At 31.0% G+C, this 20006-nt stretch overlaps 1 protein-coding gene across 2 annotated transcripts in view; it reads right to left on the reverse strand.

Annotated features, from left to right (window-relative positions):
• Nucleotides 1-13719: 13719 nt before the first annotated feature.
• LOC142318205 (uncharacterized) overlaps nt 13720-20006 on the reverse strand; it is a 75596-nt gene continuing 69309 nt past the window's right edge. For both annotated transcript variants that reach the window (XM_075354766.1, XM_075354767.1), the window contains 2 exons: nt 17946-18119; nt 13720-14912 (listed from right to left, as the gene is read on the reverse strand). In XM_075354766.1, the coding sequence (XP_075210881.1) occupies nt 14592-14912; nt 17946-18119 (495 nt within the window). In that variant the 3' untranslated portion in view covers nt 13720-14591. The remainder of the gene's footprint in view (nt 14913-17945; nt 18120-20006) is intronic.

The raw sequence follows: 20006 nt of genomic DNA on the forward strand, positions 1-20006 counted from the left end.
CCTCCAGTTTGTAGCGAAGAAGGCCATCGATGCCTTCTTCGGCGTCCATTGTGTCATCAATCCCGATTGGAGGTTGAATTATCGTATGCGAATTCTTTACAAAGGTGTCTGTGAGGACGTTATGTTGTACCCTGCGCTGGTCTGGGCTCATCGTTTACAATTCCAATGTTGTAGGGATATTCTTTTGCGAGCCCAGCGTCTTCTATTGACAGTCACTGTGTCGAGAGAGGCCGCCATAAAACCTATTTACATTTTAGGTACGGAACGTAGCAAGCGTTAGTTTTCCAAGAAGGGAGGTTCTTCGTACTTCAGGGCGTATGCGAGAAATTGAAGACCAAGGTTTTGATTCTTGGCAAGCTAGGTGGAACGATTCTTTTACTGGTCGATACATGCATTGCATTTTTCCAAATATTAGGGAGTTGCGAACAACTAGTTGGGTTTCCCCCAATCGGAATATAACTCTATTCCTTTCGGGACATGGTGCCTTTAGGAGTAGTTTGGCTAGGTTTGGTTTGACTCATATACTCAGACTTGTGTCCGGACTGTAGGGTCAATGATATTGTAGACAATGTCCTGTATGTCTGTCCCCAGTACGAAGCTGAATGTACCAGAGTTTTTAGGAAGCTTGAGAAAGTAAACTCCTTCTTTGAGATGCAAGTCTTCAGTTGACTCGCAGAGATTGGACAGTTGTGGCTGGCTTCCTCCGCTTCCTGGCTCTGCGCAGGATGGCCGAGGGGTCTAGTAGAGTAGCACCCCGGGTCGCTAGAGACCGCCTGGGCAGTTGATTGGCCGAATGTAGGCGCGTATTGGCGGCGAGCCACTTAGTTAGAATAGTTAAGTTAGTTAGAATAGTGGTGATTATTAAATTATATAAGCTGTCGGCAGAACGGCGACTGTACTGCCGAGGGCATGGGTTACCATGCCTTAGTGCTGTCCATATGAACTGAAACATCAGGATTCATGGTTTTATAATTTTATAAAATTTGTTTTGTAAGATGTAAGAATTTGTGGTTTTATTATACTGATAAAGATTGAAACAGTAATTAATGAGAGAAGACTGCCAAGGGAGTAATAACATTGAGAAACAGTAAGGACTGGAGGTAATTGTATATTTAGAGTTGAAAGCTGAGCTCTGATGCCTAGCAAAGCAGTAGATCTCTGCTGTTCCTGGTATTGATTAAGATGATTGTTCAAAAATACCACATCAAAGGTTGAATGAGTTAGTTGTGCTTTAATGTGAGCTACATAGGAGCATATCATTTGCTTCCATCTATTATGAAGAGATGACTCACCACTGTCCACCTACAGACTTACCATGAGGGCTTGAGTGAAAAATACCTGTGGCAAGACTGATGAATGAATGATTGACTTCATCAAGCACCTTTAGAGCAGCAGCTCATGCTGAAGAACAAGCCACACAGCTTTAGTCTTATTGGAAATGGACTAGAGCTTGATAGAAGTGCAACACGCATATATGATCAGCTCTCCAACTGGTAAAATCCTCATCATGTCCAACATTTTTGGACATTTTACCTTCAGCTCCTTGAAATGTGACCCATGTCTGTTAGCCACATTCCTAGAAATTACCTCACTACATTCATGTCTCAACTGATTCACATGTAAATACAGTTGAGGGACAATATGTTTTCCAGGAAAGACATGAATTCAGTAGATTTACACCACAATTCTAAGCAGGTTATTGTGTTTTGGAGCAGTAAGGATACTTCCCTGATGTATTCAGTTTCCCAGTGTGAAACTTTCAGATACAGTCATTCCAACTTGAACTCTGAAGAACAGACTACTGAGAAAACTCCTGATAAGCGAGAAGATTACCTTGTACAGCCCATTCATGAAGTGTATTTAGGATTTCTTTCCTCCATGCTGTGTTGTACACCTTTTGAAAATAAAAAGATACAGCAACCAGGTTTTTTCATTTTTAATAGCAGCAGTAATATCTTTAAATAAATACACAGGTGTAGAGAATAATGATAATTAAAAATGGGTGAGGCTTTTTCAGCCAGCGAACCTGGAATGGCTATATGCCTGTAATATTGTAAATATACATTCATATACATTGTAAATTATACATCATATACATTCATTACATTGTAAATATACATTTATATGTAACGTCATCAAACCAGAATTGTAAAAAAAGTCCTGTCCAATCATGAAACACGGGGTTATGGGTAGATCTATCTGGTCCTCATCATAAATACAGAAAAATTAAAATACAATAACAAAAATTAAAAAAAATATTTGATAAGATTATATTGTGCAGTTTTGTTTGCAATTTGTCTTGCTTATAAGTAATATAGTGACAATGGGTTAATTTAATTATTTTCAAATGTAATCTTTGGTAGCATTTTGAATTCAAAAAAACAATCCATAATTAAAGAAATTTAAAATGTGATTTCTTTCAGAAGACAATCAAAATTTCCAAATATACTTTGGAAGTAATTTATTTGGCCTGGAATGTATTGTTACTAACATTCATTATATTTGAAAATAGAGAATTTAAACAAAATTCTCATCCAAAAAAATGAAATATGGCTTTGTTTTGCAGATACCTTTCCAAAAATTTGTTGTAAATATAAATTTTCTAGAATTCTTAGAATACTGGCCAAAGTTGTAACAGAGAACTAGACTGTGGATGTAGCCAAGTGTACTGCTTTGGAACTGTTCAAACTACCAGAATAAAAACTTATTCTGGTAAACCTATCTCTGGGTCTCAGCTAAATAAAGCAACAAAAATGAGACTTCTAGATAACATGGAAATGTTTATTCAGTTTATTCCATAACAGAAAAATCTCATTTAGTGACACATTTTACAACCTAGTTATGAATGGTAAGCAACATTACAACAAAAATATCACCTAGAATCTACCAGTTATGAGATCCCACTAGGGTAGAGAAATAACATTTTAACTTGTTAAATATGTAAGTATTAAATATTAGTATTTAATATAACATAAGTATTAAATCTATAGTTTTTAAATATGTACGTAAGCATGTTAAATTAGTAACAAATAATAATGAAAATCAAAATAATATAACAGAATAATAAGCCTAAAATAAAAATTACCTTTTCTTCACAACATGACACTATATACCTCAGTTTTGTTAAACCTGGTATAATTCGGCCTGGTACATCATAGTTTTTGAAAGTCATACCTTAAAAAGCAAACAAATCCATACACAATAATACATTATGAAAACTATTAAAATAATAATAGTACAAACAATGAAAAAAAAATTTTGTGCTGGAGACTAGATATAAAACTCTTTAGTTTCTCTGTATAATTTGCAGACTTTAAATTCAGAAAACTGCTCTTAAATACTTTGAAAACAATGATAACTATAAGCAATGCATAGATCTTTCATCTGAATTTACATCACCTTTCGTAATGTTTTTATGACAATATTTTATCATTCTTTATTCTATGTCTACCTCTGAGTAACAGAGAAATAATAAAGAAAAATATTTTTCATCTACTTTCCATGAAAAGCAACCAGCACAATCATGCTGGTTAGGTTTATTTATTAAATAAGGAAAAATTAAAACCAGCATGATTGTGTTGTTTACAGTTATATTGAATAAAATGAACATGTGTTAAAAATAAATAAAAAAATTACTCCTTAATTTATAAAACAGTCATACACTGAAATAAAAAATACTTAACAAAAATAATTATAGTAGTAAAGCATTACTGGATATCTGATAATATCTATCTTAACAAAAATTACCTTTCAGAAAAAACAAATCAAAAGTTAAAATTCAGAGAATACAAATTTATAAAAAATTTATTGTAAATAACATACTTGCAAAAAGCCTAATTTTCATAATTAATGAAAATTAACATAATTGCCATTATTTTATTTGAAAACAAAAGAAAGTTTGTTTTAAAAATGAAAAATTGTAAATTATTATTTTTTATTTTATTTTTTATTTTTTGAAAAGATTTAAGACACAAATTAATAAACCTCATATTTTGCATCCATGTTTAAATTGTTAAATATTTAATAAGGATTATTTTTATTTGACATTTATTCCATATTGTTTATATTAATTAGCTTTACACACAAAACAAGGGTATACCTGCCCCATTATTTTTTAACTAAACAATGCAGGAATAAAAGGAAAACTTGAGAGTAGCATAACTACCAAAGGAGAAGACAAGGAGATCTGACAAAGAAGTACAATGAAGAATTAAAATAGGGAAGCATACCTAAGTGGAAGAATTTTGTTAGTTAGGAAGTAAAATTGTAAAATATGCATATAAAAAGCAATCTGACAAGCAAGGAAAGCTTTCACATGAAACAAGATAGTCTCAAATACAGATCTTATAAATTAATAAATGAATGCAAATTTTTGATATATCTTGAGACGAATAGGAGAGGAGAAAAGTTACTGATATTAACATAAGATATGATTAGTAAATCTGGTCATAACAGGAATATGTTGAAGATAAAAATTTAAGCAAGATATACATTGTAATATATAACATAAAACTTATCTATCCATGTCCAAAGTTTGAGATTGGTAAACTAGCACAGATTTCAAAAAAGAAAAAGAGTTAGATGACTAGAACACAAGAGATCTAGAAATATTTTCATATGCTTTTTTTCTCAGGAAAAAGTAAAAAGGGCTATGTAGCTAGTTTTCAGTCCTACTGCAGTAACTCTGATCACTCAGTATCATACTGATAATCCATATAGTGCATCATTATAAATTAAATTGGTCACAGTAATACCATGACTATAAATAATTACATTTTTTGTTTTTAAGGTAAATTTGCAAATAAAACTCACTTTTCCTTCACCAGTTCTCCTCAACACAAATTATGATAACTTTACAAATTTGTAAAATCATATTTAATAAAACCTGTCAATTGTACAAAATCATTCTTTAAAATTCTGATTGTCTGAAAAACTCTCATTCTAAGGTTTGTGTCAATCATTAAAACAGATTGCATATAAATTCCTCACAAGTATCTTTCATAAAATAATTTATTATACACAAATTCTTTCACAGAAAAAGAATTTTTCTGTCTTCTTATCTTTTTGTTCATATCTTCAGCTTTAATGCACACTGCCATTCAAGTTATCTTTTTGTCATTCTCCTTAAAGTTGATCAAATGTATTAAATGGAATTTTCTGTCATGTCCACTTCTTTGAATAACTTTCTTGAGTTTGCTTATACTGAATTAGGTCCCAAAGTAAAAAACAGAATTCACAACTGTATATTTTGCAAATGGTCATCATTTAGCAGTCAAATTTCAGAGTAAATTTCAGTCTTTACAGTAAACTATTTCTAAAAAGTACTGCAAATACTTGGCACAAAGAGAGTTTCTGCAATTTGTAAAATTGTAATTTTACAAATTTAGAAACATTTGCAAATTAAGAAATTGAATGTTAATTTTTTTCTATAAGTATACATCTTAAAGCTACTGAAAAACTATTCAGATTTTTTTTTCTTTACATAAAAAGATTTGGATTTTTTTTTTTAATTGATTTTTCCAATAGAAAAATTTAATTTTATTTAACTCTGTTCAAGGATTCAATTTCAGGAGAGATTTGGACAATACAGAACTTTATTTTATTAAAAAAAATTGGATTATTGTTTTTTAGTAATAGCTACTGCTATAAAAAAAATAAGTTTATTTTTGCTTTATTTAAATAAACACTTTATATTTATGTAGTCAACCCTGTATTTCATATTTACTATTTTTAAATGAAGAGAGTTTCTACATAAAAAAATCATTTCTAATACATATACATTTTTACTTATAAACTGAACAAATTATCTACAAAACAAAATTCATGGTTTTCAATCTATCTTAGACAAAAATGTTGTTTTTTTGTCAATTTTTAAGTTTTTTCTTTTTTGTTTATAAATAAAATCTTCTTGGAAAAATTATTTCTTTATAATCTTTTGATTAAATTCATTCATGTACTGACTTTCATACATTTTACATTTAAAAAAATTCTTTAGTTAAAACTGTAAACACCCATCCAAAAGGTCAAACCAACCTTTGAACTGTTCATAAAAAAAAAGTAAATAGAAAGTATATACGAAACAAAACATAGAATAGGCTAAAGTGTTTTAGTATAACAAACCAAATATACAACAGTAATGAACAAGATATGCAGACCATATGATTACCCAGCTAATAGTAAGAAAAACATCAATAACAAATTTGATTACTCTCATTGGTTTACAAAACAAGATTTCTTCCCGAATAGCTGCACTAATAAACTCATTAAATCTAAAGATACTAACCTCTTTTTTTCTTCAGAGATCCATTTTTACATTCACCCATTTTGTGTGTGTTTGTGTGTGTGTGTTTGTGTTTGTGTGTGTGTGTGTGTGTGGGTGTGTGTAAATGTGAATCTAAGTAAAAGCGAAAAATTATGAATCCCAGTTCCCTCATATTATCTGCTCCACGTTTCTTTGTTTAAATATTCCCTTTCGCATTCTTTAAATTGTTGTTTCTTCTTACTATGTATGTTAATGGCATTTGGTTAAAATTTATATATTCCAGCTCCCTCATATTATCTGCTCCACGTTTCGTTGTTTAAATAATCCCTTTTTCGCATTCTTTAAATTGTTGTTTCTTTTTACTATATGTTAATAAACGTGTGGTATTTTAACCATCGCCTTCTCTTCCAGAAATAAAAAATACGTAAAACGTTTTAAAAACCATTCTTATATTTAAATGCACGAAAAATTATAAAATAAGAAATATGTAAAAAACCATTTAGAACACCACTTTTAAATTAAACGCACTAAGGTAAAAAATAATTATTGGACGGTATCTCACAATGGATTTGATGAACTTTGATGGTGATATGTAAGATTATGTGAAAGTCATACGTTCAAATTAAAAATTTGATGTTTTTGCCAATCTTTTCATATGCGTGATAAGAGTGGGTCTACTCGTTAGGCTATAATGCGACAAGTTATAATTACTCCACAAATCAGCTGAGAAATGTTGAAAAAAAGTAAAAAGCGCTAACAATAGTTACAACACGGTTTGCTAAAAAGAATATATTAAGTTATGCAATATCGTGCGTCCAAATTTGTCAGTGTGACAAGCAATTGCTAAAAACGTTTGATTGAAACTTTTCAATCAATCCGTAACTTTTCAATCCGAAGGGACATCGCCTGTTACAAATTTTGAAATTACTAATCGCAAATGATTAAGAATAGAATGAAGTTGTCACTTAGGGGCTAAATGTATTTGTGGAAAAGAAGTAGCATGATAAGATCTTGAATTTAATAATCACCTAAAAAATATCTCAATCGTGGTGGCGATGATGTAGAGAAGAAAAGTTTCTTGTCGATTTTTTAAAACATTATACTGCTAATGAGTGTTAAAATTTTAAAACTTCATAATTAACTCTTTCCTTTCAAGATGAATCTTTTTATGTCAAAACATTTTTTAGTAGAAATCATCAGGGATTTAGAACTGATGGAGATTCACTTAAAAGTTAGTTGAAGTAACTGAAACGAAGTTTGAGATTATAGCTGGAGATTTGCTGCATATAAAAAGGCCAGGATATAAACAGAATATTCATTGATTTCTAGTGTCATTGTTTAATTACTTTATTAATGTTATATGTTTATTTTATATTAAGGACGTGATAAGATATGATCCACACTATTTAAATTATGTTAACATAATTTACTTGAAAATGCCTTACATTTACCCATTATCAGGATATCCAAGGAACTGTAATTTTTAAATTAAAAAAATCCTACCAACATCACACCCTCTGTTATATGAATTTTGTGTGAAATACTATTACACCACATGTGTAATAATTAGCTGTCCCATTATTGACTTGTCCAGGTAATATTTTCTTTATAATTTCTAAGAGCAAGATGAAAAGATTTATAAAAAGTTATAAAAAATTAACATAGTAAGAGAAATAATGTACACCTTAAAGTTTTTTTTAGAATTTACTTGTTTCAACTAGAAAAACATTAGCTCTGGATAATTATGAAGCGTAGAAGCAAAGAATGGTGTATAGCTGGATAAATATAACATCTGTAAAAAGTTTAGTTATTCAAATTTAAGTATTCTTCGTTATTTTCTAGGTATCTTAATATTATTACAATAACTGCATTGAATGGACATTGGGACTTACATTGACTTTGGAGGTCAAAGTAATGTGAACTGAGTTTAGATCAGTTACATAATAACAGTTTCAAACTATATGATGACTAGGACATATACATATGTACCAGTGTTGGACTGCCTGTATTATTTTTCTAAGAATCTATCAACATGCAATTCAAATGTTTATCTACATAATTATTGACCTGTACTGCAGAGGAAGTATATGTATGACCACGCTGACTTGCAACAAAACTGCCTCACTTAAGTCATGTATATCTTAACTTAATTTGGCCTTTCTTTTCTTTTAACAGATGATATTTATCTACTTATTACTACTATCTTGCTATGATATTAAAAAGCATATCAGAATAGGAACATTAGATATTTTAAATATCTAATAATTGTAAATCTTAAGAACCTACACATCCCTTGCCAATAAAATTATGAATAGTTTTTCAAATTTATTGTAAAAGCTGTTAGCCCACATAATGAAAAATGATGAGAAAGGTGGGAAGGATTAAACCTGTTTTCTGGTAGAAATTACTTTTTTCTGTTGTGTTTTTAAGAACATGATAAACTTACTTGTAAAAATTTTCTCCTTATAGATACCTAGAATTAAAATAGTATTATACAAAATTCTTCATTGGAATTACTGATGTATGTTTGGTTAAAAAAAATTCTGTTTTTAACTAACGATGTATAGACAGGACATACTTTTGTTAAAAAAAATTGAAGAAAACAAAAGATTGACATCCATGTTGACTTAAATTTAAACTGAAACTTTTACATCTCTTTAATATCTAATAAATTTAATGGATGCCAACTATTTTTTGTAAATTAAGAAGATTTATAAAATTTGAATAATTATGACTTACCAGTTTAATTATGACTTATCAGTTTTTTCATATGGTGACCTAAAGAGTGGGGCGCTCCCCACTCTTTGCACCCTGCTTTTTAGGCCATTCATCACGCATATGAAAGATTGGCAAAAACATCAGATTTTTAATTTGAACCTATGATCTTTACATAATCTTATATATCACCATCAAAGCTTGTCAAATCCATTCTGAGATACCATTTTAAAATTATTTTTTTACCTTTTAGTGCGTTTAATTTAAGAGTGGTATTTTAAATATTTTTTTTTACATTTTTTTTATTTTCTACTTTTTAGTGCATTTAACATAAGAGTGGTTTTAAAAAAGTTTTTTTCTATATTTTCTATTTTTTAGTATTCATAAGTTTATAGTTTACAGCTGCGCTAGCGCACAGGTTTGTGCAATATTTCAAAGTTTTCAAGCCTCCAATTTCCAAAGAGTATAGGCAGCTTTAAAAGTTCATATATCTTAAAATATTACTGTATATACTCATATACACTTGACTGGACCAACATGGAGAAATCGTGTTTTTTTGCATCTGATTCTTGCCATAATCTAGATGCGCATGCAGCAATTTGTTTATGGATTCAGTACATCCTGCTCGCACATGGGCTACTTCTGATGAATCATCAGACATAAATATTGAATGTAACAGTTATATGAAATTTGAATTTCTGTTTCTGCCAAAGAAAAAATACTTTCATTCAAATTAATCAATGGAAACGACAATGTCACAAACATGAATAATTGTTGAGGCTAGACGCCTGCACCTCCATTGGCTGCTCTGTCAGTTGGACTCCTTCCATCTTGTTCGAGGTACTTGGTTTGTCTACCACCTGACTCAACGTGGCCTGAGGATAGTGAGGTTACACCTGTTTCTCTCCCTCAATAGACCCAACTTGCTTTCTCGCTAATCTCGGGTCTCTCTTTGTCTTAATCTTAAAAAGAACCTAAGCACGCATTTCTATGTCGAAAAACGCTTCTTTTGAGCCCCCACTCGAAAAAAATGGGAGAAGTTGTTCCAATTTGGGGGCTGGTGGAGATCGAGATTTGTTTTTCGTTGAAAAACGGAAAAAATGGTTTGGGAGATGTAGTATGTTTCGAGATGCTGTTGGGGGCCGGGTTGGAAGGGGGCCCAAAACGGATACAGTATAAACGGATACAGCGTGACGTCTGTACGTTACGTATGTATGTATCGTATCTTGCATAACTCATAACGTATCTCGTATAACTCAAAAACGATTAGACGTATGTTGAAATTTTGGATTTGGGACTGTTATAACATTTAGTTGTGCATCTCCCCGTTTGATTGCAATCGACTGAACCAAAAGGGTCCAAAATCCAAAAAGTTTGGATTTTGAACTATTTTTAATGCAGTAATAAGCCCTCATTGTGACCTTTTCAACGATATGTCATAAGTGGTACTTATTTTCACTGGTTTCAGACTTATAGCCAAATGAAATATTTGGATCTATAAGGGGTATATTTGGATCACATCGGTTCGAATCAGACTTCATCTCCTTTTTTTAATTTTTAACTTTTTTTTTTAATTGAATTTTTTTAACATTTAAAAAAAATTAAATATATTGATTTATTAATAATTATTAACCCGTGATTGTAAAAAAATAAATTACAATAAATAATTAGTTATTCAATAATAACAAAAAAAAGCAAAAAAATCAGAATTTATAAGTGAAATATTTTATGTACTTTTAAAAATGTACGTGTGTAATTTAATAGGCATTAATACATATGTGCATATGTAATAGATTTGGTAAAACATCCGATTATATAATATTAATTGAAAATTATAATTTAGAATCGTATTATTTTTGGATTTTCTAGTTTAATTTAATTATTCTGGAATTCCTGTTTAATTTTATCTACATTAAAGTTAAGTACAGAGTTACTGAAAAATAGACCCTCATAAGAACAACATATACACTGAGGGAAACGGCCCGATCTTTAATAAATTACAAAAAATTCTTATCTTTTATTTCATTACTCCTCTGATATTGTCGGAAAATATTCAGCCTAAGTCGGAGTTTTTATCATCATTTCGTTTATTTGTTTTTTGTTGTCAATCATTTAATCGCTCTTTGGTTTGATATAATTCTTCTGATCTTAATTTGTTTATACAATATTATATTGTATATTAATTGTAATTGTTATTATTGTATTGTATATTGAAATATTTATAGGAAAACACACCTGTGCCTGACAATCCTACGGTGTTTTATTTGGGGAGCGAAGAGACATTAGAGCATTCCCCAGTGAACAGCTCTAGCTCGGACCGCTTCCATATTTGGTTTAAATCTACTGACGATCAGAGCCTTTCTTCTTGGTTTCATGATCATAATGTCTGTTCCAGTAGCACGAGTAGCTGTAATTCTCGTCTTCTTTGATAAGGATTTCACTGGGTTTGTAGGGACATGAGAGTTATTTACGACTTTTTCCTTGGGTTCTTGAGTCTTCTCAACTTTTCCCTTCTTCTTCCCAGAAGATATCATGTCCCAAGTAGACCTCATCGCCTGCACATCACGAATCACCTCATTTTCATTAGGAGATCCTGAATACTCCATACACGAAGGTTGAGCCATATTTTCTGCAACAGTTTCATTAATATTAACTTTAATGTGCTTGTTCGACTGTTCAATAACTCTCTAAACTGAGCGTTTTCCTCTTGAGCAAACACATTTCACGAGTCATAATGTCCTTTGTATTAATCAATGCATCAACTATGACATCAAGTTTAAAAATAATAACCATAGCCCTATCAAGCCTTAATATTCAAAGGTATGTCTGCAACCTTAACGTCAATAAAATCAATTTTCTTTACAGCATCCTCAGCTACCTGGCTGCTTCCGGATCTAGTACGAATAAAATTTTACCGTATTATCGTTCTTTTTATTAATCTTGGAGCATAGGTCACACATATATTTACTAGCACCGTTATCGATCATACATGGCAGATCTGCTTCCGTTAAATTAGCAAAAGCAATATGATAGGCTAATTCTCAAACTATGCACAAAATTCATGAATGTTTTTCAAAAATTCCATTTCCGCAGGAACCGCATTTCTTAGAAGCCATATTTGCAATAAGTACCAACGTACGTCGTTACAGCTGTTATTACAACACGTAGATGAATAAGAAGTTAAAAAACACGTAGAACATATATTTAAACACAGAACACGAAGAATGAAATCATCAACAAATGCTTGTCAAAATTAAAAAAATTCAGCGGAAGGCATACATCATATACATGTTTATAAAAACTTCAATATCAGCTTTTGCTTCTTCACAGAGAGAGTAAAAATTTCCTTAGGCATTTAGTTGGCTAATCAGCTTAAATTCAGCACACCAGCGGGTGCTACTTGCGGGAATAAGGGGGATCGCTTCTCGCCCTTATTGACTCAAACAAAATGTTACTAATGATGTAACTTCGTCACATCACAGCTTCGATAAACTTCTAGAGGAATGAGAAGACGTCTAACTTACTGAGAGAAATGAATAATATAACACATTAATCTCACTCGGTACTACGAAGGTCTTGATGCATTCTTCTGGTTTAGGATGTTACGACCCGGAACCCAGTGCCAAATTCTGGGAGGACGTTCAAGCTACCTAGAACTAGTTTCCCAGCACCGACCTATCCGGTGACGTAGGTTCGGGCCCCACCAGAAAGGATCTTCTCGGCCCGAAGAAAGGATAACTAAGGATGGAATGAGCTTAAAACTAATCAGGAAAGATTGGATAAGGTAATGGAAACAAACCTTTTCATGCGTTTGACGAATCTTCGTGGTGTATAGGGCCAGAGGCCGAGAAAGGTGGAAATTTGCGGGAAGGTGGAAATGCATTGACGCACGGAGTGTCGGGCTCCCACTGAATTATCCATTCACCGTAAGCAGACTACCAACTAAAACCACTCCACTTTCTACCAAAACTCGACCCGGAACCGTTTAAAATATTAATTCAGGACGTGTCCTCCTATCCTAGCCTGAGAAGCCGCTACATAATTTTCACGACTATTCAGGTCACCCTTCTTGGTCTGGAGAATGCTGCCGACGAATCGAGAAACACTATCCTAGCTGCTCAGGTCATGGAGCATCATTGCAACCATGTTGTAGGAGCTGAGTACTCCTCGATCTGCCGTCCACCGAGTACATTTGAAAAGGTGTGCACGGCGTCGTCTCGTATACCGGGGCAATAGAGGCAGTCGGGGGAAGGCGCTTCCCCTCTGACATGGAGATAAGCGCGGAAGGACTCGTGACCCATTAAAAACTGGGTTACGTAGAATTCTATCTCTCCACGTCCCAGCTCCGTCCACAGTCTGACCGGGGGTATAAGCTTTGCGGTCCATCGTCTTCTGGTTTCTTGATCATAGATCTCCTGCCATGCGAGAAACGTGCGAGTCCGTTCCTCCTTGGCGATGGTGACCCGGTCTTGGTCTGCTCGTCGCCTCTTGTAAACCGCCTTGCGTTCCCTTGTCAAAAGAGCAATAGGTATAACGCGCAGGCGACCACCAGTACGGCAGGCTCGGAAACCATCCGATACGCGGAAGCGACTCACAAGGCCGCGGTGTGTTGCAGCTGCGCGAGCCGCTTGCGGTTTCTTTCGAATCTTAATTTTATAGATAAGGAAGCCAACAGTAATAACAACTGAACAAATTTTTCACAAAAATATTTTATTATGTACAAACAAAATTATATACTTAAAATAAATTTTAAAATATTGCATTGGTAGTACAGTTCTTGTTTCAACTTATCAGATTTAACATTCAGTCCAATCACTACCATGACAATAAAAAAAAACTTACCAACCATTGACAAGGCTTCATACAACTGGTAATAATGTATTTATGTTTTAAAGATTAAAGATGATAAAAGAAATTCTATAAGCACTCTGTAATTTTTAAGTCATTATTATGCCTTAACTTTTGTAGCGGCATTATGATGTATATGACTGTCTATCTTTCAATTGTTCATAACAGATTAGTTGTTAAAAATTTGAATACAGTGAAACATATTTTACAAATAATGTTAGGAGAGATTCTTTCATGTATTTCAAAAAATTTGATTTTAATGAAAAAAAAGTATGTTGTATAATAAAAAATCAGTGAATGCTAGGTCTTAGCTATTTTTGCTTCATACGTCTCTATCTGGCATTATGTCTCTGGTACATATTAGTATCACATGTACGTTATCAATAATTATTACATACTATTATGATGCTTAATTACAAATTCATTCACATGTACATTGTATAATTATAATATAAAGTGCAAATGAAAAGAGTGAATTAGTATCTAAAAAAAATTAATAATGTGTATTACATTAACAATAAATTTAAAAATATAATGTTATATTTAATAACTTGGAATTTACTGAATCAGAACAATGAAAAAACTTAACACAATTCATATAATTCTAAAATACATTAAAATGTGCATGATATAAAACATTCTTTTCCATATAGTAAAAAACTTTCACCACAAAACACTGGTTCATAAGTTTCTTTTTTTAATAAAATGCTTTAACCAAAACCGTAATCAATATTTGAACTTTATTTTTAATTACTGAAGGAAGCTATTATTTTTGTGAATTTTGAATACCATTCCTATTTTTTGGAGGTAGAATACATACTTCATTACATTTAGGCCAAGGTTCAACAGGTTTCTTTGTATGTTGTTTAAATCCAAGTGATGGCTTTCTTACAATGTTCCTCTTTCCTTGGTCATGAGTATTAAGGTTAGTATTATCGATTGGTTTAATAAGAGTTTGAGAATTTTTACTTTTCTCAGGAATATTAGATGTTTGTGTTTGTTTTGTAACTGAATTAATAGGTATGTGTGACTTCCATATCTCATGTTGTGGAAGAGGTCGAATGAGGTTATTTTCCTTTTTGTATATCTGAAAAAAAAAACAGCAATGAAAATATCAACAAGTTTACTAAAATCTAAGATCAAGTAAATAATTAGTTTGAACATAAGTAATTATTTTTTCATTGTTTTAAAACTAATTTACATTACAAATAAGTTAAAGTCAATTGAATAAAATATGTTTTACTTCTCTCATAAAGAGAGTTCACACAGATTAATCAAAAACCATCTAACACCTTACTTATAATTTCAAAAATTTCCCATAATAGTAAATTTAAATAAATTATTCAAATTAATTCACAATAATATATTAAGTAGAAAATGTCAGTTATGGGTAGATAAGCTATCCATTTGTAACTTCATAGGTAACTAAAGGAATTATTTCAACATTTTATTGCAATTATCAAGGGAAGACCTTGATCAGAAAAATCACAAAATGCAAAATTACATAATTAAATTGATTAGAATTTTTCATTTTAATGACAATTTATTAAAAAATCAATAAAAGCATAATGAGACTCTCCAAGACCAAAGTGATACATTAATACATAAACAATTATGTTGTTTGGTTTGTTATTAATGGATATTATTATTTTTTAAGAATTAATGACAATTTCTTTTTTGACTAAGATAGCGCATACGTAAATAATACAAATTCATGAGTGTCAGAATTTTTTGTTTTTATTTATCTGTATCATACTTTCCAACACCTAACAATTACCTCACTACCTCCATTTTTTTTTATCCAGAAAACTAATTGGATGAGCTCCTCCAACAGCATATAACAGCATATTTTAATAAAAATATTTTAAAGTGTTATAATCATTTATAATAACAAACATCACCATTTTAAAACAGTATTTTTTGATCTTGTGGGAAAAATGAATCTGATCATGACAATAGAATTTATAATCTAAATGATTCCCAAATATTTTACACTTTAAGTAACAGAAATATTAATATTTTTATCGATGTGAATACTATCATTGCAGTTACCAATAGTAAGTAAATTTATCCAAAAAGTATATTACAACAGTTTTATCCGTGTTTGAAGTTAAGTAGTTACAAATTATTCAGTTAATAATATTTTGAATAATTAAATAAACTGAATAATTTGCAACTACTCAACCTCACCTCAAATTAAAGCAAAATTTTCTAATTCTGTTAATTAATTTGATAAATACTATCCAGTGGATGGTAAAGGGAAAAATACATGTACTCACGTGTAATTTGGAAGTAATTATAGTAAGATCATTAGCAAAAAAGGAAACAATAAATGATATGAGATTATTATAAAGTTGCTATGTTTTTAAATGATAGTCAGCAATGATATTAATTCAAAATTTTAACAACAATTCAAATCAAATTATACAACAGAATATTTTTAAAAACTTAGTTCAAAATGTTTTTGGTCATCTTTGCTACCGTGTTCAATAGGTGCTGCTGTTCTCACCTGTGTCAATTTTTTTATATATTACTGCTGTAATTAGACATTTAATAAAAATGGGGTCAAGAGGTGTGTGAGTGATATTAATTATGTCTGTTCACTTATATCATTGTTTTACATTATAAAAACATTACACCAAATACATACAATTCAAATCACATCTTTTCAAACACATTTAATAAGTGTCTGCCTAAAAAACATATCAGGAGCAAAAGCAACTAAAAATGTTTTTAAGTAAGTTTTTGATTTTAAGTTTAATGTTGGAAAGGTTTATGTTTTTAATTAATATTTATTCAGAATATCCTGAAAGCTGTTGATCAAACTTAGGGAACTAATTCAGGACATCAAAATAAAAAAGCTCATAGAAAATTTCAAAATGGTGGTCATTAATTTTTTCATCATTAAGAGCTCCATAAATATTAGGTTTACAGAATCATGTTTTATTAGGTAAAATGTTAAACCTCTCGTAAACAAAATGACATTTCATTTGTTCAAATCAGTTTAAAAACAGCTGAAATATGGCTGAAATTGTTAAAGTAAATCATAAAAATTATGCAGAATGACATCTTTGTATCTGTTTTATTATTACTAATAATAAAAAAAATATTATTAATTATTTTTAATCCAATTAGTGAAGGAAGTGAAAACAGACATAAAATTGTGTGACTGCATAATTATTGCGAGCTACTTAAACAATTTTAGCATAAATAGACAGATTTGAACAAATGAGGTATCATTTGTTTCTTGAATTTTTAAACTTATTTTGTAGATGTAGGTACATGTACCCAAATTTCATTTAGATTTCTCAATCCACATTCTTAAGATATAAATTTTTATTAAAAAATGCAAAATGATAGACAGAAGGATAATGAAGTGAGATAGAAGATTTTGCCTGGAAGATTTTTTTATTTATTTAGATGTCCTGAGGCAGTTCCTTAAATTTAGATAATACCTCCTGGGATATTCTATAAATTATCTGCTTTTTTCTTTAGTAATAAGAGCAGAACTAAATCAAACAATTAATAGAGATCACAAGAAAAGAGTTTTTTTACAGCAATATTATTTTAAATATTTTCTAAGGACGGAGAAATTGCTTTTTCTATAGATTAATTTTCCTACTCCATTTGAGAAAGATTTGCATCAATTAAATTTTATTACAGTAACAATAATAGCATCTATAATTTTATTTAACATAAAATGTATTTTAACTAATACAATAGTTCATGTAATCTATATATTTAAAATATATGAAACAGATAATTGAGAATGTATTACGGAATGGGTGTATTAAAACTGAGGGATTGGCTTAGAAAAAAAAGGAATGAAGAATGCATCAAATAATGTAAAATTAATTTTTTCTTTAGCTCTACATTATGGATTATATTTAACATTACACCACTGACTACAAACCAGAGCTGCAATTACAAATTATTAATTAAGCCAAATAATATCCAAAATGAAGTAAAAAAAAAAAATATTTATAACTTTTTTTTAGAGATCTTTAATAATTAATTAACTGTTTAGATTATGAGAATTAAAAAGAAAAATTTTATAAAACTATTATATTTCATTATATAGTTTATTACTCTTGATGTATTATAAACAAAGCATTGATACCTCAACTTGTTTGAGAATAGGTAGAAGAGGACGGCCTTTTTTCTTGCTATCCTCCAATACTCTATCAGCATAAGCTAAAAATTCTTTATCTTCATCTTCCCACCACTGAACAGCACGTTTTACAGCATTGTAGTCTTGTTCTCTTTCTTCTGAAGCTGCAATTGCTCTCTCCTCCTATAATCAGATAAATGTAATAATTATTTCTTAAGAAATAAGTAAAAATAACTTTAATGGTATAATAAATATTGAAGCATAAAGTTAATTTTAGCTTAAATTCCTTCACTTCACTTAAAAACACTCACAGTAATTTTGTCCAAAATGGCTGAAAATTTAATGAGTACCTTTACACACACACACACACACACACACACACACACACACACACACACACACACACACACACGAGGGTTGTCTGAAAATTTTTGAGCCCACATGTAGATGCCAGCACTCGTTAACAAAAGTTAGAGAATGTATTCGCGCATGCGTTGAAAGGTACTCACTAAATTTTCAGCCACTTTGGACGATCAGTTATTGCTTGATAATCGTTTGAGTAAGTACTGTGAGTGTTTTTGAGAAAATCGAATATCGTGCTGTGATTAAATACTTGCATTTGAAAGGCAATACACGCCTGTGAAAATTAAAACCGAGTTGGACGCTGTTTACGGTGACTCTGTCCCATCATTTGCCACAGTGAAAAGATGGGCAGCTGAATTTAAACATGGTCGTGCCAGCTTGGTTGATGATGAGCCAAAAACTGCAACCACCACCGATATCTTCGAAAAATTTTATCAAATGGTACTGAACAATCGATTAATTACGGCTAGAGAGAGAGAGAGAGAGAAAGATAACAGAGGCTATGGGCATATCGAAAGAACGTGTCATATATTAACTGAAGAATTGGATATACATGAGCTATCCGTGTGTTGGGTGCCGCGTTTGCTCACTTTGGACCAAAAACTTATTCGAATGTAAATTTCCACGGCCCTGCTGGAGCAGTTTAAGCAAAACTGGTTAGATTTTTTGTGTCCATTCATAACTGCAGATGAAACGTGGATCCCAACACTATACTCCTGAGATGAAACAACAGTCAAAACAGAGGACTGCAAAGGGTGAACCTGCTCCGAAAAAGGCGAAGACGTTAACATCGGTCAGGAAGGTGATGGCGACTGTTTTTTTGGGATAGTAACGGAATTTTATTTATTGATTATCTTCTAAAAGGTAAAATAATAACGGGACAGTATTACGCATCATTACTTGACAAGCTAACGGCAGAAATTGCAAAAAAAAAACGACCACATTTGAAAAAGAAGATAGTGCTTTACTATCAGGACAATGCGTCTGCTCACACTTCGACGGTCGCCATGGCTAATATACACGAATTGCACTTTGAGTTGGTTGACCACTCTCCATATTCTCCAGATCTGGCCCTAAGCTACTTTTTCTTGTTACCTAACCTTAAAATTTTGCTTGGAGGAAAGAGATTTTCGTCGGACGAGGAGGTTATCACATACGTAAACGCCTATTGTGCGGAAAAAGATGCCAGCTACTATTTGGAAGGGTTAAAGCGGGTTAGAGCATCGCTGGAAAAAGTGTATTCATTCGAAAGGAGACATTATTGAAAAATAAAACTATATTTGACAGTAAAAATGCGTCTTTCTATGTCAGTCTCAAAACTTTTCAGACAACCGTCGCATATTAAAGTTTTTGAACAGTTTTAATAACTTTCACAAGATTTATTCCATATTTTAGTAAAAAATCGAAGTGATTCAAATTTTAAATATATAATTATAGTATTTAATAGAAAAGATTCTAGAAAATTATTTTTTTGAAAACCTTCAAATAAAATTATTCAGCAAGTGTTATTTTAAATAAGCTCCTTTTCATATTTGCCTTATTTCTGTTCTAATGCACTCCAAAAATATATAGGTTGTTCTTTAAAAATGTAAAAAATTAGACTTACAACTACATTAAGTAAAGGAATAAAAAATGCAGTAGTTATAAGTAAATTAAACTAAAAAAACATACAATTTTTATTTGAAATAATTAAAAATGTCAAATACA

The sequence above is a fragment of the Lycorma delicatula genome, chromosome 1, assembly GCF_047948215.1.
Source record: "Lycorma delicatula isolate Av1 chromosome 1, ASM4794821v1, whole genome shotgun sequence".
NCBI classification, from domain to species: Eukaryota; Metazoa; Arthropoda; class Insecta; order Hemiptera; family Fulgoridae; genus Lycorma; species Lycorma delicatula.